The sequence below is a fragment of the Suricata suricatta genome, chromosome 17 (assembly GCF_006229205.1).
Source record: "Suricata suricatta isolate VVHF042 chromosome 17, meerkat_22Aug2017_6uvM2_HiC, whole genome shotgun sequence".
NCBI classification, from domain to species: Eukaryota; Metazoa; Chordata; class Mammalia; order Carnivora; family Herpestidae; genus Suricata; species Suricata suricatta.
This window is the reverse complement of record NC_043716.1, coordinates 28,072,188-28,096,496: the sequence shown is the minus strand read 5'-3', so window position 1 is coordinate 28,096,496 and position 24,309 is coordinate 28,072,188. Positions and strand designations below refer to the sequence as shown.

Below are 24,309 nucleotides of genomic sequence, written 5' to 3'. Positions count from 1 at the left end.
CAATGTTGCCCCCAACTTGAGGACTCAGCAGCCCTGCCACGTGAAGGGAGTACAAGGTCCCCCCACCGCAGACAAGATGGCCCAAGACAGCGGGCATGCACGCCTCAGTTCACATCTCCGGGGCGCCTTGCACAGAGTTCACCTTGGGTTACCGCTCTGTCACTCTTAAAAACAGAGGGAACTGCGCTTCCCCATCCTGTGCTGTAGGGTCGCCAGGGAGGGTCTCCCCCTGTTGCCCTCGGATCTGCAGAGAGAGCCACAGCAGGACCCAGGGATTAACCTTCAGCGTCCTCCTCTTCCAAGCCTAGCTGTTTCCCAAGTGCAAGTCAGCTTCAGATAAGGCTTTGGTTTCAGAAGATCGATGAAGATGCTTTTGACCTTTGCCAAAAGCAGAAAAGAATCACCAAAGAAGTCTCCTTCCCAGTATCAAAGGAAGAAAACTTAAAAGCAGGAAGGCCTTCCCTCCAAAGATGATCTCTCTCCCAAGGAAGTGAAAAGTCCTTACTGGGAGAGGACACAGAGCAGCATCCCTGTCAAGAATTTCCGGTGCTCTGGGTCTGATCAGAGTGCCCTGAAATTCCAGCACAAGGCCAGAGATGCATTAATTCATAGAGAAGGTCTGGGGTCCCGACATCCCCAGTGGTTGGCCTCTTTTTTTATACCACAAAGAGACTGAGCTTAGCTCCCCTCTTAGGAAAGTCCAGCGTAGGATTTGTTTCACCAAAAAGAGGTTAAAGTTCTCCCACTTTCAGACTGGGAATTTACGTCCTGACAGCATCAGGATAGGAGGAGCTTGGGAAATTCTGGCAATCTTGGTCCCTCCTGCCCCTTAGCAGACTGGGGTTCCTTTCACTGCACAGAAAGCCCTGCAGGAAACATACCCCTTGTGTTGGAGTTCCATAGTTCTCTCACTGGCCCTGAAAGTCTCTGGGTCCCCTCGCCTGGTCAGTCCCATCTGGAACTGGCTCAAAGAAGAAAAAGAGAAAGGGCTAGTGCAGTTCCAGGGACAGGTGTGCGACTCACAAAAGGGTCACACTGGGCCTGCGGCCTGTAGCCAGGGAAAATTAGGAATGTTGCTATTTCCCATGGGATCTGCTAGAAGACTCTTGGCCACGGGTGGTCACGCCGGCAGGAGAACTAGCACGGTCCCCGAGGCAGCCCCACATGACTTGTCCCACGTGATTTGTATGATCATGGGCTATGGACATCAAGTTTGCAGTCCACTCGACTGTACTGGCCACCGTGGGAATTACACCAGCCGGTCCAGTACCTCACAGCCCTGGGGACGAGAGGCTATCCCTGGGCACCGTTGTCAGTAAGAAGGCAAGATGCTAATATGAGCAAAACCACCACAGTGTCAACCCAGGTCAGGGTCCCTCTTGCCTAGTGGTGTTCCTGGCTCCAAAGCCTATGGGAAGAAGGCCTCCTGCAAGGCTCTTTCGCATGCAGTCAAAGAGCACCCACCAAGAGTGCGAGTGGGGTCACCTTGACCTTGAATCACAAATTCAACACAGGCTGATTCAGATCATGGTTTGACACCTTCGTCTGAAAAGTTTCCTGCTGGATTAAACATTTTAAAACCATTGACGAGGTGTGAGGTACAAGGAGAGGAAGGGAAGCAGACCATTCTCCTGTGGAGGGAGAGGACCCACCTCTTCTAGAAACTGTGATCTGGGTAGAGACCTGCTATGGGCAGTTTCCCTGAAGGACAGAAAATAACCAGGAGTTGGAGCATACACCCGAATCCCCACCTACAGGGGTGAATTAATATAGCAATTCAATGACGTGGGATTTTTTTTTAAAAATCTATTTCAGTTGAATAGCCCTATAGAGAATAATGAAAACACTAAGGTCCGAAGGCTGCTCCAGAAGGCCAAGGACCTTACACTAGGCGACCCGAGAAAGAGCCTGCGGTGGCTACAGATTCCCTCCAAGAGGAAAAAAGGCGCTCATGACTTTACCTCCCCAAACCCCATCCAGCTGCCAGCAGCTGGGGACCTACCGGAACAAGAGGGAGGAGGTCACCCTGCCCCGAGGGGCACCAGGAAGTGGAAGTGCTTCCTGGCCCACAGCATGAGCACCTCCCCCAGCCCCCCCACCCCCCACCAAGACCCCCCCCCAACACTCTCAACCCTGAGGAGTCTCAGGAAACTCTCCGAGAGTCCCACCTGCAGGCCTCCCACCAGTGCCTTGGGCACCCGGAGGCCAGTGTCCGTGGCCCGCCTACTTGTAGGAGCAGATGGAGAGTGTGGCACCCGCGGAGAACACCCAGAAGGCCGGGTACACGGCTTCCGTAAAGTCCACCTTGAACTTATACATCAGGTGGACCTTGTCGGTGACGGCAAAGAAGATGACGAAGCCGTGGTCACAGTTGAGGAGCACGCCAACCCGCGTGGCCTTGGTGGGGGGCAGCGTCTTCTCCACGTTGTTGTGCCAGGCAGAGATCTTGGTATTGAACCACTCCACGCACCAGGAGGCGGCGTTGCGGCCGAGCCGGCTGTCGGGGCCCTGCCGCGGCATGCTGCCGTAGCAGACGCCCACCCCGCAGAAGTTGTTCCTCTGCAGCTCCACCTCCCAGTAGTGGATCCCCTTCTTGTAGCAGTGCAGGCCCAGCACCTGGGAGCAGTATGTGAACCTCTTGGGATGTGGCTGGTAGCTGAGGGGTAAGTCGGCCACGGAAGCTACGGTGTAGTTCTCCGTCAGCGCCACCTTGTTGTGGGCCGTGTTGTAGTCCAGGCTGAATTTAATGGCATCTGAGAAAGCATTACCCAAGGAACCGATTACGAGGAGCCCAACACGTTCTCACTTTGAACCCTTTCCCCAACCAGTATTACTTGTTCATTTATTTTATCCATCTGTCTACCCATCCTTGCATCTAGCCAGCCACACAGCCATCTATTCATCCATCCAAATATCTACCCATTCATCATCCACAACGTATCCATCTATTCACCCATTCTGTCCAACCAGTCACTTGTCCATCTATCCATCAATTCAGCCAGCTGTCCATCTATCAGTCACCCATCTGTCTATTCATCCACCCAAAGCCATTCATTGAGCACCGGATTCTGTGCAAGATGCAGGTTTCAGAACAGGCATGGCAGCTGACCTCGTGGCGTCCACACCGCAGCAAGCAGGGCAAGCCCGTGCCCACAACATGGTGAGATGCGCACCGCTAAATGGTGGGCACGCTGCTACAGGGCCAAACAGCTCACTTGAAGGGTGGGGAGAGCATGGGGGGAACGCTGCCCATGGGGCTGGAATGTGAGCCCAGTAACAGGATGATGAGAAAAATTAAACAGAAAGATGCAAGCACAGCGGGGGGAGGCTATTCGGGGCAGAGGGCACAGCGAGAGCAGAGTCTGGGGTCACAAGGATAGCAGGCATGTGCTGGGACCGGCAAAGGCTAGGTAGCCGGAAGAGTGGCCCTAGCAGGGGAAGGGGGACATGTTGGGGCCACAGAGCAGACAGTTAAAGGGTCTAAATTGTACTTAAAGGGCAGCGGGGAGCCGAACAACATTTGTGAGCACTGAAGTCACCTGACTCTATTCCCTGAGGTGGGCCACACACGCCCTTCCCGCCACAGTTCCAACCAGTTCCAGGGGAGCTGAAGACAGCTCAGCTGAGCATAGTCTCTACCTTCCACCTCCTTCCTAGGACCTCTCCCACCCCCTCCCTCCCAGGAGCCCCTGGCCTGGCAGGTTCTAGGCAGCACTGCACAGGGACAATCCCTAGCTTGGGAAGCTGGACACCAAGAGCCCTGGTTTTTCACCACCTCCTGCCGCTCCCTCGCTAGGTGGCTTAGGGCAGGATACTTTACACAGAGCCCTGAGTTTCTCTGTGGGCAAAAGGAATGGGCTGAGGAAAAGGTTCTTCAAGATCCTGAGCTGCTAGAACTCACTTTCCCTGCTCCTGGAGAGTGGGGCTCAGGAAAAACTTGGTTCAGCACCTCACCAGCAGCTGGGCAGCAGTTAGCTCTGGCCCAGAGCCAGGCCCGGGGTGGGAACAACAGGAAGCAAGGGGGAGGGTGGCCCTGAGAAACTCAAGTATCCACCCATCCCCCCACAGCCCATCCCCCCAGAACCCGCTACCCGCTCAGGAGGAAGGAGGAGGAAGGAGGGCCAGGGCCGGCTTTGCAAATCAGGTCTTAGTTGCTGCACGGAAGTGGGTACAAATGCAAAGTGCTGCTCTGTAAGGCTGCGGTATGAAGGGGACACAGAAAGAGCGATGGTGGGAGGAGCCTAGACCTGGCCCTGGGGCAGGAACGCGAATCACTTCCAGTTGGATCAGGGAGGGCAAGTTTGCAAAGGAGCCTAAGGAGTGACTAGAGAGGCAGGTGGTGCCCAGGGGGGCCCAGGGACTCAGCAGCCGTAGGGAGACAGTGTTCCTGGAAGGAGGGAGGCAGCTGAGAGGGCCAGCCAACTGAAGGCTGAAAGGTGTCCTTGACATTCAGTAAAAGGTGAAAGATTTATGCGATCTGAAGAGAAGCCAGAGTATATGTCCTTGACATTCAGATGCACGGGGGCTGCCACTACCCTCAGCCAGAGCTGAGTGTGGGGACAGAGGCCAGACTGCCATGGGAGAATGGGAGTGTTGGTTCTGGCCCCTCACAGCCCATGCCCCGCCCCAGGGAGTTTTCAGAAGCAGAGAGACCTGCAGGGGGTTTCGGTCACACTCCCCAGGTGTTCGGACACGCAGTCTCGCAGTCTCGGGTGAGGACCAGCACTGGGGGGCTACACAGTAGCTGCATTTTTCCAACTTTCCTCAAAAAGGATCACCAAGGAAATGAGTTTCACAACAGCTTTCTAGGCTGCTCCCCTGCCAGCTTATCTTGCAGCACTGGCCTGGGGCCCAGGAACTGGTATTTTTTAACCAGTATTCAGGTGAAAGGGAGGTGGACACACAGAAAGTCCCCCCAAGAAAGGCCGCTGTTTTCCTTTGTTCTGCTCTGCTTTTGTGATGAGGGAGAGTTAAACACGGTGTGGAGGGGCAGGCCCCGGGAGCATGGTGAGGATGAGGAAGGGGAGTCCAGACAGAGGGGGAGGGGCCTGGCTGGCTCTAGGGAGGGGGCAGGGAGGGCAGGAGGAAGCAGGTGTCGATGCAAGAGAAATGGCAATAACCAGCATAAGGGGCCCCTCTTCTCTGTGAAGCTGGGGCGGGGGGCAGGGGGCTGCAGAAGACTAAAGACAAGTGGCAAGATTCTAGAATGGCAGGGGAGCCGGCGGGAAACCTAGAGGGGGACTGAGGCACAGCCGTGGGCAGCAGGTGCTGGCCCAGAGAAAGGGGTGAGCCGGACTCACGAGGGCTGGGGGTTCAGAGCACCTGTGCAAGGTCCGTGCTGGCTAGGAAGGGAGGAGACAAAGGGCAGGTACTGACAGAGGACGGGCGGGCCACTAGCCGGGGAAGGGGGAGCCAGGCAGAACCTCCTAACGGAGGCGAGGGCAAAGGCCGGTGTAGAGCTACACAGGAGTGCCCGAGGGCCAGCGGGACCACTCGTCAGAGCCCATGCTACTCACATTCTAGAAGCTCGGACCTGGACTTGGCTAAGAAGGTTTCCAGCACCTTGGTCTTGAGGGCCGCTGCATTCGGCTGCGCGGTGGAGGCTTTGTATGCAGCTGGGTGAGGACACAGAGAGCCGTTTTCAGAACCAACTCAGGGCAGACCCCCCACGGCCCCTTGCCCGCAATGACTCACTCTCTTGCTTTAAGTCCGGTAACTGTTCCGCCGGGGCTCCGAAGGTGGGCATACTGCTGGGCGCGGCAGAGGCAGGGGCTGGCGATGCGGAGGAAAAACATGAATTGGACACACGTCGCAGTGACCAGATGGCCTGTCTCCCTGCCACGCGGATTTTCAAGAGCTACTTCCACACCTGGACAGGTGCGGCCGGACAGGGCTACACTCATTATCTGTCTCCTTCACGTACACTTGTCCTCACCCCCAGCCTCGGGCCCGCCTGCCGCCAGAGAACAGAATCACAGCACTCCAGCGCCATCACAGAACCTGACGGGGGAGGGGGCAGCCTTCCCTGCATTTAATTCCACACCTGGGCAACCTCGAGAAACAAAAAGATGTACAAATGCATCACTTACGAGGTTTCTTGGGTTTCTTTTCTTCTTCTGGAAAAAAAAAGGGATTTTTAGAATTAAACTCTTTTCACACACTGCACAATGACAGTTTCAACAGACCATAGTAACAATTGTTTGCATGAATGTGACCCCTACAAAGAAAGCTAGGCTGTTTTAGTCGGAAACAAGCAAATGAATCTATGGGGACAGAAATGTGCCACAGTGATTTGGGGGACTGGGACGGATAATAAGGAGCATGAAGGAATTTCCTGGGGTAATGGAAATTCTTTAACTTGATTTGGGTAATGGGAACACACACATAAGCATCTGTCAAAATTAATCCAATTGCACGTGAGATCTGCACATTTTACTGAAGATAGATTACATCTCTTTAAAAGGAAAAATGCAAAAGTAAACATACAAAAAAAAAGGGGGTGGGGGAACCAGCAAAGAAATGGCTTGACAAATATCACAGTAGTCTTTTTCTATGTTTATTTATTTTTGAGAGAGAGAGCATGCATGTGCATAAGTAGGGAGGAGCAGAGAGAGGAGAAGCCGATGCAGGCTCCGCAGTATCAGCATGGAATCTGATGCGGGGCTCAAACCCACGAACCGTGAGATTATGACCCGAGCTGAAATCAAGAGTCATGCTGAGCCACCAGGGCTGCCCTATCACAACAGTCTTTAAAAACTCTCTGGAGTGTGCACCTATGGAGACTAAGTTTAGCTAAAGCACGGACTCTCAAAGTGTGGTCCCCAGCAGCAGCAGCAGCATCACCAGGGAAATCTGTAGGAAATGCAAACTCTGAGATCTGTCCAACACCTGCTGAACCTGAAAGCCTGGGGTGGGGGGTGGGGGGCCAGGGATCTGTGTGACCAGCCCCTGGGGGGCTGTGATGCATACTCCAGTCTACTTGAGCTAGAAGATGTGGGGCTCCCTCTGCCACTTTCCCCAGCACTGGGATGACAAGGGGTGTTCGGGACCTTATCCCTGCCCTCCCGCAGGGTACTCGACATTACAGGTCAGCCCCGCCCTCTCCTATTATCCTCCACCTTCCCCACACCGGCCCCCACTCAGCCCCACATGACGCCCTAGCTCTGCTTCCTCCCACTTCCCAGTCCTTTTTCCAGGCACTGTCTTCACTCTGCCCCCATCTCCTCCTTACCCGCCCCCTCCCACTGGACCAGCATCTTTTTTTTTTTTTAATATTTTAGGTTAACTTATTTTTGAGAAAGAGACAGAGTGTGAGCAGGGGAGGGGCAAAGAGAGAGGACACACAGAATCTGCAGCAGGCTCCAGGCTCTGAGCTGTCAGCACAGATGGTGGGGCTCAAACTCATGAACTACAAGATCTTGACCTGAGCTGAAGTCAGAGACCCAACCAACTGAGCCACCCAGGAGCCTCCGGACCAGCATCTTGGGAGAACCCCAGGCTGTGCCACTGGCCTAGGGCACGGCACGGGCCCCCTCCCCAGTCATCACAGCTGTTCAGAGTGCCATCTACATGGTGACCCATCCACTCCTTACCTGCCCATTTCCCCACCTCAGCCCCTGGCTGACACCCACAGCATCTCCTGCTTAGAGCAGTGCCTGTGATGTGGGGCAGGGGCAAGGAAGCTTTCGGGGGAGCGTGACCGGAGAAGGACACAGGTGCACAGCGATTGTTCCCCTATCTTTTGCTGATCACACCAAGTGCCCTTCCACACTTTCTCGCTGAGCCGAGGGCTCCCTGCGCCCCCACACCAGGCACCCCGGCCTCTGGCTCTATGCCGTTCGGAAATGCCAAAGACAAACTAAACCCTTAGAGCAAACAACACAGAGCAAGAGTCCCCTCACCCCCCGGGGGCAGCCTCCCTATTCACGCTGTCCCTCTCTGCCCCACGCACTCTCTCTCTCTCAAATAAAAATAAAATAAGAGCTTCACAACCAGTGTCCCAAGTGAGCCTGAGGTTCACTCATAGGAATCCCGTGAGGCCGGCATCTATCCGAATTGGACAGATGGGGAAACCGAGGACTATTCTTCTCCCCAGCCCCCATCTCAACAGCCTGTCCCTTCTCAATGTGTGGCTGACACGGCCCCTAAGGGGGCAAAAATTCATTCTTGGTGGAAGAGGGTGAAAAGAAATCTTACTCCCTATGTAGAAAAGCATAATATATAGGGGCGCCTGGGTGGCTCAGTCAGTTAAGCATCTGACTTCAGCTCAGGTCATGACCTCACGGTTGGTGGGGTTAAGCCCCGCGGTGGGCTCTGTGCTGACAGCTCAGAGCCTGGAGGCTGCTTCAGATTCTCTGTCTCCCTCTCTCTCTGCTCCTCCTCCTCTCATGTTCTCTCTCTCAAAAATAAATAAACATTAAAAATTTTTTCTTAAAAAAAAATTTTTTTCTTAAGCGTAATATATAAACAGGTCTACTGCATATGTGCGGCATTAAATTTTCACAGGTGGGGGCAAATGGGGAAAAAGTGTCTTCCATGGCTGGTAAGAGAAGGGCAATAATGAAAAAAGGTCAGGAAGTGCTATGACAGCAGAAGCACATGACAACCAAGGCCCTGAGCTACTGGAGAGGGTTAGCCTCTGCTCCTCCAGGGCCATGGCCAGGCCCCGCCAGGGGGCTCTGCCCAAGCACCGGAACATGGGAGTCAGTATCCCTCAAGTCAAGCCGCCTTTGGTAGCCTGGCTGGCCCAGGCAGCCCGTATAGCCAGTGCTGACGGGCAGGTCCTGCTGGGCTCCCCAGGGGAGCTCCTGCAACGGCCCCTCCACCTTCTACTCAGTGCGGACCCCAGGTCCACTCGGGCCCCCGGCAACTGGGCACGGGCTGAGCCCATCCGGAGAGCGCGACAACCCCTGGGTGCCGGCCGGGGCCCCCGCCAGCCACAGCAGGCTGTGGCCACAGGGACAGCAGCAGGGCTACTTACTTGGGACTTTCTTGGAAAAGTGTGCAGGTTTGTGCGAAGGTGCTGCGCCATGCTCTCCAGGGTTCCCTGTGCCAAAGAAGAAGGGATTCGTTTATGCAGCTGTTCCAAAGCAACCCCAGGAGCCTGCTTTGCCACGGGCAGGTGGAGAGAGGGTTTACAAAGGCAATTTCCACTGACTTTCCCCATCCAATCATTTACAAGAGCTAGAGACAAGGGGCCAGAAAGATGAGTTTGGTGTGTCCCGTTTTTCTCTGGCTTAAAATGTAGCCAGGATTAAGTCTTTCCTCTGCCAGCGCCCAGTTTTATGACCTCTGAACCCTCTCTGAGCTTCCATTTCTCCCACTGTAGCCGGGGAAGAGCACCTTGGATGCGTGTCCAATGCGCCACCAGCTTCACCCTGTATGGAGTGCGCCACACCCGTTCCAGAGGCCCCCTAAGGGACACTCGTCTTGCCAAGCGGGAATTCAAGCCCAACCCCTGGGTTACCTGGTAAGATTCACTATGTGCCAGACTGCGCTAAGCACTGGGAGGAGAACGCTGGATGAAAAACAGACCCAGCCCCTGCCCTCACAGAGATTGCAACCTGGTGGGGGAAGAACAAAATGACAGATGTGCAAAGGTTCCCGAGGGATAAGGATTCTGGTACCTAGTCTAAGTGGTGAGAGTGGTCATGGGGCGGTCTGCTGAGAAACAGAATGTTTCAACTGCTCTCTGAAAGGTGACAGGAGTTACTGGTGAAGATGGTGGAGTCTGAGTCTTATAAGCAAGGAGAAGAGCGTGCACAAAGACCCTGTGGCAGGAAGCTTAGCATATGCAAGCAACTGAATGCAGAGAGATGTATGGGAGGAGGGGGCACTTGAGGGCTGGAGAAATAGACAGGACCTGACCAGGTAGGGGCTTGTAGGGCCACGGTCAAGAGCATGGTCTGAAATCTAAAAGCAATGGATATTCTCTAAACAGGGTGAGGGAGAGGGTCCTAGGAAACCAGATCTGCATCTTGAAAATCTCTCTCTGGCTGTAGCAGGAGTGGACAGAAAACTATTTAGAAAGCTGCCACCGGTGATAGCCAGCAGGGAACCAATGGACTGAGTCAGGAGATATTTAAGAAGTGAAATCTGTACTGGATACAGTGGTGTGGGGGAAGGGAGGCGGGAGGGTATCAGGGAGGAATTCCAGGCTTCTCTGACCCTAGAAATAGCCATTCCTCCACCAAATACACTGATAACCCAGAGTCCATTCAAAAGCCATATGAGGGGTGCCTGGGTGGCTTAGTTAAGCATCCGACTGTTGATTTAGGCTCAAGTCAAGATCTCATGGTTTGAGTTCGAGCCCCACATCGGTCTCTGCACTGACAATGCAGAATCTGCTCGGCATTCTCTCTCTCTCTCTGTTCCTCCCCTACTTGTTCTCTCCCTCTCTCAAAATAAATAAATAAACTTAGAAAAAAAAAAGCCATCCCAGTCAGCCTCAAGATCACATGCAAAAAGAGCCTGTCCAAAAAGTCCCAGCGTTAACATCAAGGCCCCCAGAAATGTTTCAGGAAGGATGGCTACGCTCTCAGGATGCTTCCCCACAACCTCGTTTCAGGATCCCGGAACTGAAGCCCCAGTGCTCTGGGTCAGGACCCTTTCCCTGATTCCATCTCAGGGGTCCCGGGAGGGGAGCGTGGGGGTTGCGAACGGTTACCTGAGCCGGTGGCTTCCTCAGCCTTCTTGTCCTGGGGCTGCCGGACATACCGCTTCAGCTCATTTTTGAGGTCTGAGGTGCTCTGGCAGACGCCCTTTATCAGCTCCTGATTCAGCTCCACCTTGGGGACGTAGACCGGCTTTGCGGAGACTCCCTGCAGTTTTACTGCTTTCTGAAACAAGCCAGGGCATCAGATCAGGCAGCTCCCGGGAAGCCAGGGCCTGAGCTTGGCCCTCATGAGCTCCAGGAGGGGCTGCCCTGTGCCCAGGGGGCTCAGTCCAATCAGTCTTCTCAAAATGCTGGCCAGAGGGTGCTGGGGCTAACACGCCACTTTAGGTCACAGCACTGTGGATCTGGGCCCTCAGAGGCCACTGACCTACCAAGGGGGAGACTGAAGTCAAGAAATAACGAACATGGGGTGCCCAGTCAGTTAAGCATCCAACTCTTGCTGGTTTCAGGTCATGATCTCACAGTTCATGATTTCAAGCCCTGCATCAAGCTCTCTGGTGTCAGGACAGAGCCTGCTTCGGATCCCCCGTCCCCCTCTCTCTCTGCCCACCACCCGCACCTGCACGCTCTGTCTCTCTCAAAAGAATGAACGAATGTGGAAGGAAAGAAGGAAGAGAGAGAGAAAGAAAGAGAGAGAGGAAGAAAGGAATGGGGGGAAGATAGAAAGAGAAAAAAGAAAGAAAAAGGGTCCTGCTAGGAACACTGCCAGCTGGTGGCAGGAAGAAAGTTGGGACACAAATCTCCTGACCCCGTGGATAATCCTCTTCAACTCCTCTGGCTGTGGCTGGAAAAGTTCAGGAGCTCAGGGCCATCCCAGTCCTCAAAGACCAACTTCGAACATGCGTCCTAAAACTGGACAGGGCTGCCACAGGGGGGCAAAGGGTTCGGCCAGGGCACGGCCAGGGAAAAGGGAGGCTCTCACAGAAGGCCCCAAACCTGAGCTACAATCGGGTCACACAGCATCAAGAGGCCCCCAGACAGGGACTCCGAATCCTTCTCCGAGAGCTCTAGGCAGCTACTCTAACACACAGGAAGGACCACGGAGATGAAACTCGGTGGCGCCAAGCCTAGGCCCGGAAAGAAGTCCGTGCAGGGGGATGAGAAGGTTCCCAGTCACCCCTCTACTCTCACCAGGACCTGAACAAGGAACCTGGGCCTCTGAGGGGTCGACACGCCATCGATGGGGCTCACCGGAACCCCCACTGCATGCCAGGCACCCTGCACACCAGGAGGAGGGGGCAGGAAGAAGGGATGGCCTGGCCCGAAGGAGCGGTCAGCAGATGCACCAACGGACACATCTAAAATAAACCCACTGAGTGCTACGGCGGAGGCAGAATGACCCACTCGACCGCCAGGAATGGTGGAATAGCAGGATTCGAGGAAGACAGGGAGTCTGGAGCGGCCCTGGGCAAAGGACAGCCATGGCATTCCCATCCAATGCCTGGTGTGTCTGGGTAACGGCGAGGGCTCTGCTGTGGTCACGGCACGGGACAAGAGAGGACTCTGCAGCCAAAGACAGGGGAGCTAAGGGACACAAGGTCAGATGGGGCGGGGGGGGGGGGGCAGTCTGTGCTTTAGAAAGACACTTCCAGGCTCCAGTGGGAGGAGCGATGGAGGGAAGGGGTGGAGACAACATTCTAACAAGGCCCCCAAGGTGCCCACCTGGTCCAGGGGTACACACCCTATATGATCCCCTCCCTCTGAGAATGGGCAGGACAGTGAGTATGGTAGGATTAGGTTACCTTCGATGGAAAAATTGAAGGAATATTGCAGATGTAATGATGATCCCAAATCTGTTGGTTTTGAGTTCATCAGAAAGGCGAGTATCCTGGGTGGGCCTGACTTAACCAGGTAGGAGCCATTAAAAGGGGCCAGGCTCATAAGAAAAGAATGAAATCTCGCCATTTACAATAACATAGACGGAGCTAAAGAGTACTGTGAAATTAAGCCAGAGAAAGACAAATACCATATGATTTCACTCATTTGTGGAAATGTAAGAAACCAAAGAAACGAGCAAAGTGAAAAAGAGAGAAAAAAAAAGAGAGAGGGAGAGAGAGAGAGAAACAAAGCCAGGAAACAGACTCTTAACTATAGAGAACAAACCAATGGTTACGGGGTGGGGGGGGTGTCAGTGGGAGGATGGGTGAGATGGGTGAAAGGGATTAAGAATACACTCATCATGGGGCGACTGGGTGGCTTAGCCAGTTGAGCATCTGACTTTTTTTTTTAATGTTTATTTATTTTTGAGAGAACGAGAGAAAAAGAGAGAGAGAGAGAGAGAGAGAGAGAGAGAACACACATGTGAGGGGCAGAGAGGAAACACAGAATCCAAAGCAGGCTCCAGGCTCCGAGCTGTCAGCACAGAACCTGACGTGGGGCTCGAACTCACAAACCATGAGATTATGACCTGAGCTGAAGTCAGAGGCTTAACTGACAGGGCCACCCAGGTGCCCCGAGCATCTGACTCTTGATTTTCACTCAGGTCATGATCCCAAAACCATGGAATCAGACTCACTGAGTGTAGAAACCTGCTTGGAATTCATTCTCTCTCTCTCTCTCTCTCTCTCTCTCTCTCTCTCTCTCTCTCTCTCTCTCTCTCCCTCTCTGCCCCTCTCCCATGTTTGCACTCTCTCTAAAATAAAAAAAAAAAAAAATAGGGGTGCCTGGGTGGCTCAGTCGGTTAAGCATCCGGCTTCGGCTCAAGTCAGATCTCACGGTTCGTAGGTTCGAGCCCCGCGTTGGGAGCCTGTTTCAGATTCTGTATCTCCCTCTCTCTCTGACCCTCCCCTGCTCCAGCTGTCTCTCTCTGTCTCTCAAAAATAAATAAAAAGCATTAAAAAAATTTTTTTTTAATTTAAAATAAAAAAAAATAATAAAACAAGTAAATAATTTTTAGAAGGGCACACTCTTCATAATGACCACTGAGTAATGTACAGAATTGCTGGATCACTTAAAAAAAAAAAAGAGTTAAATCACTACATTGTACACCTAAATCTAATACAATACTGCATGCATTATACTGGGGAAACAAAATAGGGGCACCTGGGTGGCTCAGTCAGTTAAGCATCCAATTCTTGATTTCAGCTCAGGCCATGATTTCAGTTCATGAAATCGAGCCCCGTGTCAGGCTCTGCACTGACAGCACACAGAGCTTAGGTCTCTCTCTCTCTCTGTCCCTCCCCAACTCGTGCTCTATCTCTCTCAAAACAAATAAACAAACTTAAAAAAAAAAAGTGAGGTGCCTGGGTGGCTCAGTTGGTTAAGCGACCAACTTCAGCTCAAGTCTTGATCTCACGGTTCGTGGGTTCGAGCCCCACATCGGGCTCTGTGCTGACAGCTAGCTCAGAGCCTGGAGCCTACCTCAGATTCTGTATCTCCCTCTCTCTCTCTGACCCTCTCATGCTCATGCTGTCTCTCTCTCTCTAAAATAAAAACATTAAAAATAATTTTTTAAATAATAAAATTTTTTAAAAAAGAAAGAATGTTCTTTCTACAAAAAGAAAAAAACAAAAGATCAATAATCTAAGCAGGAAAAAAAAGGGGACCAGACTTTCCCAGAGGGTGGTCACTGCCAACTTGAGAGGGGGCCACGTGGTAAGGAACGGCAGCAGCCTGTGGGAACGGAGGGCAGACCTCAGCCACCAGCCAGCAGGACAGTGGGGACAGCAAGACAGTTGGGACCACAGGCCTGCACCACGAGAACTGAATTCTGCCAACAAGTGCGAGAGCTCAACAGCCCAGCTGACACTCAGGCGGCAACTCCTAAGCCGCATCCCAGCTCCTGAGCCACAGAAAGTGTGAGATAACAAGCACATGCTCTTCCGAGCCACCAAGTGTGTGCTAAGTTGTCACACTGCATAGGAATCGGATACAGCGTGTGTCTCGGGGATGCTTCCAATGCCCTCCTACAGCCTCTTCTCCTTGAGGGCCCCACCACACCCGCAATCAACATCGTAACAGCAGGCAGAAGGCATGTTCTACAATGTCTTCATCAAGACCTACCTCCAGAAACTCAAACTCATTCCCCTTGGTCAGGGCAAGTTCAACCTCCTCCTTCAGCATCTGGATCTCACTCCTCTTCTTGAGGAGGATCTGGTAAATGTTGTCCAACTTGGTACTGACCCTCTTCTCCTCTTCCTTTATCTTTCGGGTGGAGGTGGCCTCCGCGGCATCGAGGAGCGCCTTGATTTCCATGTAGTCTTGTCTGAGCTGCTCCGTCTTCCTGTTTGCAGCCTCCTGCCGGGGGTTAAGATCCAGGGGCGTGCGTCAGACAGGCCGAGAAGCTACGCCTGAGGTGCCAAGCGCTGGTGAGGTGTGTGGCACCAGGGACTCTTACCTCTGTGGGGGGACACATGGGCACACTGCTTTGCATGGGAAGTTGGCAATATCTAGTGAACCTGAGCCGCTCATACCCAAATGAAGGAACATGCTCAGATACCTGCCCCAGAGGCAGATGGGAGAATGCTCATAAGCAGCATTGTTTGAATTACCACAATCCCGGAAAGAACTGGATATCTATCAGTAAGGATTCGGGGAGCGCCTGGGTGGCTCCACCAGTTAAGCGTCTGACTCTGGCTCAGGTCATGATCTCACGTCTCCTGGGTTTGAGCCCCGCGTCGGGCTCTATGCTGACAGCTCGGAGCCTGGAGCCTGCCTTGGATTTTGTGTTTCCCTCTCTCTCTGCCCCTCCCCTGCTCACATTCTGTCTCAAAAATAAATAAACATTTAAAAAATTTTTTTTAATTTTATTTTTTCAGTGTGCAACCCACTTCAGTGCCTGCAGCCTACAGCGTGGAGGCCAGGCCATGGTTCGGAGCCACCTTCACTGTGGCATGGGACAGTATGAGAGGCCCAGGGGGACGGGCCTGCCATAAATCCAAACCCATGCATTAAAAAAAAATTTTAAAGAATGGCTTCCCTTCAAGTAAGAGAACCCCCCTGGAGTTTACAAGGGCATGTGGCTACCCTGCCACAGACTACATATCCCAGGATTCCCTGCAGCTGGACTTGGCCATGTGACTAAGCTACTCCCAGTGCAGTGTGAGCAAAAGTGGGATGTGTAATACTCTTCCTCCCTGTCCCTTTGACTGCAAGACAGAACAAAGATCTGATGGTGACCCAGCTTCAACCAAAGAAGTGAGGAAAACACCCCATGCAGTAGTAGAGTAATAAGAAAGGACTCTGGGGGCGCCTGGCTGGCTCAGTTGGAAGAGCATGCAACTCTTGATCTCTGGACCATGAGTTAGAGACTCTTGTTGGGTACAGAGATTACTTAAAAACTTAAAATTTAAAAAAATATATGTATACACATATTTTTTCTTTTAATATATAATGTTAAAAACCTTACAAGATTTGTGAAAACTAGACAACAAAAAACCTCTAATTCTACAACTCCAATACTGGTACCACTATTCTCTTAGTATACTTCCTTCCAGTCTTTTCTCCCATACTCCCATATTGGGTTGAATTATGCGCCCCGGGAAATCTGCCTAGAACCTGCTAAGCTGACTTTACTTAGCAACAGTCTCTGCAGATGTAATGAAGGTAGGAATCTTGGGATGAGATTATCCTGGATTACCTCAGTGGGCCCTCCATCCAATGACAAGTGTCCTTATCAGAGACAGAAGGAATGACACGGAGGAGGAGATCACGTGAATACAAGAGGCAGGGACGGGGCTGAGGTAACACAGCACAAGCCTAGGAACGCCTGAGCCACCAGAAGCTGGAAGGGGCAAGGAAGGATTCTTCCTAAAACGAGGAGGTGTGGCCCTGCATTTGATGTTAGGATTCTGGCCTCCAGAACGTGAGAACACAGTTCTCCTTGTGAGCGGAATTTGCGGTAATTTGTTATGACGGCCCTAGAACTATGACACTTTCTTTTTATAAAAGGATGTAACTCTAGTGGGTATACACCTTTACTTCTTGGTTTTCCCCCCCACCCATTTAAATCATAACCAGTTGCGGCTTCCAACTCCTGATTTCCGTTCAGGTCCTGATGGCGCGGTCCTGGGACCCACGCCCAAAGCAGAGGCTGCCTGGAGCTCCGTCTCTCCCGCTCTCTCTGCCCTCCCCCAGCTCATGCTCGCACGCTCTACGTAAGTAAACATTCAAAAAGGAAAAGGAAATAAATCATAACCCCTTTTTATATTAGTACTCTTTTCTTCATGGTTTTTTAACATTTATTCATATTTTGAGAGAGAGAGACAGAGTGCGAGCAGGGCAGGGGTCAAGAAAGAGGGACAGAATCTGAAGCAGGCTCCGGGCTCTGAGCTGTCAGCACAGAGCCTAATGGGGCTTGAACTCACGAACGGGGAGATCATGACCTGAGCAGAAGTCAGACGCTTAACCCGAAGAGCCAAACTAGCGCCATGACAGGCTTCAAATAAGCCTCAGAAACTAGCAGGCCTAAGTTACTGTTTTCCTAGGAGTGACTCAGCAGTGACGGAAAGAAAAACCGACTCACACCCACCTATTGCCTGAGCGAGCACCACCCCTAGCCCAGGCTAATCATAAGATGTCAGAAAGGTACCTGACATTCCCGCTACTTTTTAGGCCTGCTTAGTTTTAAATTAGCAAATCACCCCGCTCTGCACTAACCTCTGCCAACGCGCCGCCCAATCATCTTGTAATCCCTGCCCTTCACCCTACCTTTCACCCCATCCCTCACCCCAACTGTAATAAAAACCCTGCCCGACTGATGATGGGGGCTCTCAGCACGGATCCACCGCGTGGGTGAGGTCTGAGAGACTGAACTGAAGCCGGAATAAACGCCCTTTGCTTTTGCATACGTGATTTGGACTCCCTGGTGGTCTTGTTTTTGGGGGGCCCTGTAATCTGGGCATAACAAACCAACTGAACCATCCATCACATCATCCTTTTGTGATTTTTTTTTAAGTAAGCTCTACACCAACATGGGGCTCAAACTCACAACCCCAAGATCAAGAGTCCCATGCTCTACTGACTGAGCCAGCCAGGCGTCCCTGTATTACTACTTTTTAACCCTAATTTTTAGTGACTGACCCTGTCCTCCCCACACCAAGGTCAGGGCTTGTAGACAGTTTTCAGTTTGGGTCTACGAAGGCTCTCTCCTGGGAACATAGCTTTCTGGACGCCTTGCAAGGTTGATGTCTAATTCCGCCACCATGTGTGACACCAGTGTGAAGCCTTGCTGCGTTCAGAGCTGAGGCTGTCCGGCCTGGAGGCGGAGGGAGGCCCAGGGCCGAGGCTGGCAGTGGAGAGCCCGTCACTCACCCGCATGTCCTGCTGCCTGGCTCTCACGTCCTCCAGTGCCCTGGATGCACCATTGATCTGACCGTATATGATGGTCAGTTTATGCTTCAGCTTGGTCTGCAGAGAAAACCAGACTGTGAGAAATCACCTCAGCCCCGCCCGCCTCAGCCCCCTCAGCCCCCTCAACCCCCTCAGCCCCGCCCCCATCAGCCCCGTCGCCAGCACAGAAGCCTGGAAGCTCTGCCACAGGCATTTCTGCTGCCCCGAGTCTCGCCTGCCTGTAGCTGTTGGAAGCATTCTCTTATTTATTGCCTCTCTTCCAACTTTTAGAGGAACAGTAGAAGAAAGAAGTTAGGAGCATAGGACTTAGTCCAACCGATTCCCATCTGTCCAAGAGTCTCACACTGGATGTCCTAGGCCATGAAATAGATACAACCGTTCCCACCCCAGGGCTAGTAGGAGGATTAACTGAAACAATGTAAGAACTCCCTGTGGTGCCTGGATCTTAGTGAAGCCAAACTAAAGGTCAGCTTGCATTTCCAAGAGCTGCTTCATTAGCACACCCATTTACAGACAATGAAACTGAGGCAAGAGGCTCAGCACTGAAGCCAAGTTCACACAAAAGCCAGAACCAATGGCCCTGGGGCGGTTGCTTCAGTCCCTCAGGCCAGCCCTCCCACTGCAAACTACCAGAAAAGCAGACAAATTACTGGGAAGAAAAATCTGCTTAGTGACAAGGGAGCGCTAACTAAGCCAGGAAGGAGGGCAGAGCCAAGATCTGGGAGGAGAAAACCCAGAGAGAAAAGCCTGGTTTCTGAGGGTGTTCTCTCAGAGCCATCTATGCCGATTCCGGAAGACTGCTGGAAGAGCCACGGTCGACCTCAGGGAAGCAGGGGGACAAAAGTCAGAATCCAAGGCTCATTTGGTGTGCCCCGCGGGCGGATGAACAAGCAAGAGGCCAGCTCACCACCAGGTCAACCCCTGAAACTGAATTAAGGTGACTGAGAATTGCTGTCTCTAGCCACCTCCAGGAACCACGGTCAACTATGCATGGAGGGAAACAGTAACATCTGAGGCCTCTTACTATTTCTATCCACGTTCATAATGGATAAATGTTGCGGCGCAGAAATGGGAAGGAAAATCACCCCCATCATCACAGCAGCTGGTGTTTCTTGTGTTCTGTAAGCCAGGAGTTGTTCTGAAAGGACACAGGTCTGAACCAAACTGACTCCAAGATAGGCTTTAAGTTTCCCATCTGAGCTTAAAGGCCTAAGTTTCAGTTTCCCAGAATCGCTAGACAATAGCAGGAAAAGGGCACATGTTGCTTAACAAGCGACCACCCTCGCAACACCCAGTCAGAAGCGACCAGCTAACACACTTAACATTCCTAAAGACAGGCCTGGAGATGGAAACTATAGATAGTTACCTGTTGCTTAATACTAGAATAACCAGATACTCACCCTACGTGGGGGTCCTTGGCCCACCCTGTAATTGGTTATTTTCAAAGAAACACTAAATGTTGTGATTGGGTCCCGCCAAAAGCAACGAACAGGCTGGACAATGTGTATGATTAAAAATTGTTACTAAGGCTGTTATACAATGATGATTGGATGACTGTACCTATGTCATAATTTTCTGTAACCCCCCTTTTCCAAACCCCATAAAAACCCTACCCAGCCTTTGTTCGGGGCTCTCAGCACGGATCCCCTGCGTTGGTGAGGTCTGAGAGTTAGAGCTTAAGCCCAAATAAACGCCCTTTGCTTTAGTGTGCATGACTCAGTTTCCCTGGTGGTCTCAGTCTTTGGGGATATTGTGATCTGGGCATAACAGTTCTAGTGCTTTACAGGTATTAACTCAGAGCTAAGAACATCACTGGAAAGTGGGAGCTGCCCGCCCTCTCTAAATAAGGACACTGAGGCAGAGTAATGAAGAGGCTCGCCCCAGGTCACATCTCTGTTAACTGGGGTCCCAAGAGCCTGGCGTTACAATCAAAGCACTCACGGTGCAAATGTCTAGGAAAAAACCATTTACTTCTGTTAATGAGCTGGCTCAACATCGTCCAGCCCTCCCATTCCACTTTCCTGCCTCTCCCACACCACTAGAGATATTCAGCTCTGAACCTGCTCTCGAACAGCACAGTGACAAGTCACATACTGAGGCCTGGAATCGAAGGCCAAGGCCACACTAACTCGACCCCGAAAGCCCAAGTCACTGGTGAGGTTTCAAATTCAACCTCTGTGACAGTGCCCTTTGACCTGGCCTCTCACAGTGGCCAAGATCAGCTGTGGGCCAAAGACAGAAGGCCAGGCCACGGCAGATCGGGTCTCACAGGTGTCAGAGCGACAAGAGAACTCAGAACACCCGGGGGGTTGCCAAAGGCCCAACACCATTCCACCTCCAACAGCCAGTCAGTGCACCCCACACCTCTGGGTTCGGGAAAACCTTATCCATCAGTAATCAAACACATATGTCAGTCCCCTGATGGCAGTGAGGGGCCTACCTGCCTGTGGACACAGGACAGTGGCCCAAGGACTGTGACAGGTGCAACAATCCCCTCGTCACGGGTAGGAACGTTTTTGAAGTTCTGAAGACCTGTTCCCAGATCAGGGACTTGGGTCCATCATGAGGATGAAAGGACGCAGGTCTAAGCCAAACTGATTCCATGACAGGCTTCAAGTTTCCCCTCTGACCTTGGAGGTCTCGGTGTCGGTTTCTCAGAATCATTAGACAATAAACGGACACAGATTGCTCAACCAGCGACCACCCTAGTAACACCCAATCAGAAGCAGCCAGCTAAAATGCTTAACACTCCTAAGGGCAGGCCTAGAGATAGAAGCTATATTGCTTAAGGCTGGTTACACCCTCCGTGGGGGTCCTTAGCTCACTCTGTTAATTTCAAAGATATTCTAAATGTTGTGATTGGGTCCCGCCAAAAGTAACCAACACTCTGGACAATGTGTATGGTTAAAGTTGCTACCAATGCTGTTACCCGATAATGATTGGATTACTGTACCTATGTCTCAATTTCCTGTAACTCCCCCTTCCCAAAACCCATAAAAACCCAGCTCAGCCCTTGTTTGGGGCTCTCAGCACGGATCCACTGCGCTGGTGAAGTCTGTGAGCCCGAGCTCGAGCCCGTAACAAAGCCCTTTGCTTTTGCATGCGTGACTCAATCTCCCTGGTGGTCTCTGGTTTTGGGGGACGATATTGTGATCTTGGCATAACAAGGACATGAGAGGCAGCAGAGCCCCGAGTCTGCTAGGCGCCCGGGATCAGGACAGGCCAGCCTCCCACGGCCAGGGCACTGCCCAGATGGCGCTGGCTCTGTCCCAGCAAGGGGCAGCGGCAGGGCCAGAAGGGGAGGCTGGTGGAAGAGACCACAGGGCAGGGCCAGTTACAGGGATTACAAGGCTATGCGTGTACGGCACCCAGGAATACTGGGTGCAGGGTCGGGCTCCAGGCCCGAGGCTGAGAGAGGGACCTGTAGCTCGAGGCCAGGCTGAGAGGGACCCTGCTGCCCCTACTGCCTTCTGCCTCCGCAGATAAGAACTTCTAGAAGACCCTTTTGGCAGAAGCCAGCTGCCCCAGTCCTCAGGGACAGGCCGGAGAACCCCAGGGCCAAGAAGTACTGGACAGCCTGACACCACCTCCAGCAAGCTCTCTTCCTAGAAACCACACTGTCAGTGATTAGGCAGCGCTCACTCAGCTAGGGAAAAAAGTCAGCATTCAAGTTCAGGTCTCAACACTCAGCTCAGGTCGAAGCCTGTATAAACCAGCCACCTGCCTGACACTGGGCCCTGCCTACAAAGCTCATCTCCTGGGAGTCTCCTGACCACCTTGCAGGTCGGAAAGGGATGCTCTTAACCCCATTTTACAGATGAGGAAGCTGTGGCTCAGAGAACTGCAGTGACTTGCCCTGAACCACAGCCGATGTGGAGCAGAGCAGGGTTCCCAGCTCGAAAGGCTAGGCAGGTTCTTTGGTGTGGCCGGTGGAGACCCAGGTGCCGAGGCCTGACATAGCTGTGCCTTGTTATGCTCAGATTTCAATATCGTCCCCAAAAACCAGAGACCGCCAGGGAGACCGAGTCACGCATGCAAAAGTAAAGGGCTTTATTACAGGCTTAAGTTCGCCGGGCCTAAACCCGGGCTCACCAACTTTACCAGCGAAGTGGATCCGTGCTGAGAGCCCCGAACAAAGGCGGGGTAGGGCCTTTACAGGTTTTGGGAAGGGGGAGTTACAGGAAATTGAGACACAGGTACAGTGATCCAATCATTATCGCCTAACATCATTGGCAGTAACTTTAACCAAATACAATGCTTATAGTGTTCCTTACTTTTGGCGGGATCCAATCATGACATTTAGAGTGTTAACCAATTACAGAGTGGACCCAGGACCCTCACATAAGGTGTAACTAGCTTTAAGCAATAAGTGATTATCTATAGCTTCTATCTCTAGGCCTGCCCTTAGGAGTGTTAAGCATTTTAGCTGGCCGCTTCTGATTGGGTGTTACTAGGGTGGTCCCTGGTTGAGCAATCTGTGTCCTTTTATTGTCTAATGATTCTGAGAAACTGACACCTAGGCCTCCAAGGTCAGAGGGGAAACTTGAAGCCTGTCATGGAGTCAGTTTGGTTCAGACCTGCGTCATTTCAGCCTCGGAGGTCAACTCTCAGACGGTGCCTTGAGGTCTGGCCTCCGAGACACAGGGAAGAGGTCCTGAGGGATCCAGCTTGGACCGAGAAGCTGACCAGGCCCAGGAGGGGCTATGGCTTCACAGGAGCAAGGCCCGCAGCCTGTTCCTGGCACCACAGCAAACCTCCGCCAGGTCTCCTATCTCCTCAACAACAGGACAGTCCTTGGCTGTGAAAATGAGGGGCAATCAGGCCAGGCCTCGGAGTGCAGGCTGATATAAGAAAGGAGTTCGATGACATCTTTTCAGCCTCTGCCTTGAGTCCACAAGGGTAAGTTACAATTTCCTTCCAACCACTAAAATCAACAGACCTGGAAGACCCCCTAGGAAACCACCTGGTCCCACCTCCTAGCTTTACGGATGAAGACTCTCAGGCCCAAGGGGCCAAACGCTGTGCTCCAAGGCACAAGGCCTGGGCGGACAGCACTATGGTGCAAGAGTCTGGCTGTATCTCTGGCTAGTATCCAGAGATATTTGGGACTCTGCCTACCATCCTGCTCAGAGCGATCCTCCCTGGTCACTCTCTGGCTCACCACAAGTTTCTGCTCACATGACCTCACGCCTGCAAGAATGTCCCATGCTCCATGCACTCAGATACAAGGGTGGTCATGGGGAGACACGGCAAACTGTCGAGTCAAACCCGTTGAGGTCCCAATGCCTGCCTAGCTGCTTTACTGGCTTAGCTCGGGCTACATTAACTTCTCTGGACCTCCATGTCCTCAACTGTAAAACGGAACTAATTATATCCACTTCCTGGGGGCCTCCAGGATTTAAATGAGGGAACAGAGGGTGCCTCCAGGGTTCATATTTGACGTTGGAAATCCTCTACTAAACATCATCATACAAGTACTATGAGGCAAGCAACCGCACGTCTTCAGCAATCCCCTCTGTAAGACAGAGGGTGGGGGGAAGACGGTGGACCAAGGATGACAGACCAGAACTGTGAGTCCCCCCCCTTCTATTAAGACACTAGGGACGCCCCTGCCCCTGTTCTCAGGCCCAGCAAGGCCCATCCTCCTACCCCAGGGGATCCGTAGAGGACACCCAATGCCCACTGCGGCTCCCTCCCCTCTCCCCACCCCTTACCTCCAGATCTGCGCTGGCCTGGCTCAGGGTGACAGGCGAGCAGGCCTTATGCTCCACCAGGCAGATGTGGCAGATGCACTCATTATGCTGGGGGCAGAAGAAGTCTCGCAGCCGGTTGTGCTGGGGACACTTGCGGCGCATCAGGTCCTTGACGGGAGGCTGCAGCTGGTGGTCCTGGAAGGCGGGGCTGTCGAGGTGCGGCTGCAGGTGCTCCTGGCAGAAGGAGGCCATGCACACCAGGCACGTCTTGACGGCGAGGGCCTTCAGGCAGTGGTCGCAGGCCACCTGGCAGGCCGGGCGGGGCTCGGCGGCGCAGGCGGGCGGCGTCCAGCCGTCGGGGAGCGAGGTTGTCGCCCAGGCCGAGTCGGCCTGCAGGAACTGCTCCACCACCGCGCAGAGCACCGTGTTCTTGTGCAGCTGCGGCCGTGTCTGATAGCCGGCGCGGCACTGCGGGCACAGGAACGGCGGGCCCTGGACGGCCCACGTCTCGTCCAGGCATGAGCTGCAGAAGTTGTGGCCGCACGGAGTGGTGACCGGCACCTTGAAGGGCTCCAGGCAGATGGAGCACGACAGCTCCTCGGCCAGGGGGATCAGCTCTGCCATGGCGTTCCTGGGGACCGGACGGGACGC

General features: G+C 52.9%; 1 protein-coding gene and 1 non-coding gene across 2 annotated transcripts; both read right to left on the bottom strand.

Annotated features, from left to right (window-relative positions):
- Positions 1–2,120: 2,120 nt before the first annotated feature.
- On the bottom strand, positions 2,121–24,303 carry TRIM25 (tripartite motif containing 25). Its single transcript, XM_029928709.1, has 9 exons — positions 23,680–24,303; positions 17,927–18,022; positions 14,678–14,911; positions 10,667–10,838; positions 8,981–9,046; positions 6,090–6,116; positions 5,695–5,772; positions 5,517–5,615; positions 2,121–2,753 (listed from the first exon to the last, which is right to left on the bottom strand). Exons 1-9 carry the CDS (start codon positions 24,280–24,282, stop codon positions 2,224–2,226), a joined length of 1,905 nt encoding a protein of 634 aa, XP_029784569.1. The 5' UTR covers positions 24,283–24,303; the 3' UTR covers positions 2,121–2,223.
- LOC115283114 lies at positions 15,430–15,563 on the bottom strand. The gene has a single exon (XR_003904923.1). It is a non-coding gene; the product is annotated as a small nucleolar RNA SNORA42/SNORA80 family (small nucleolar RNA).
- Positions 24,304–24,309: the final 6 nt, after the last annotated feature.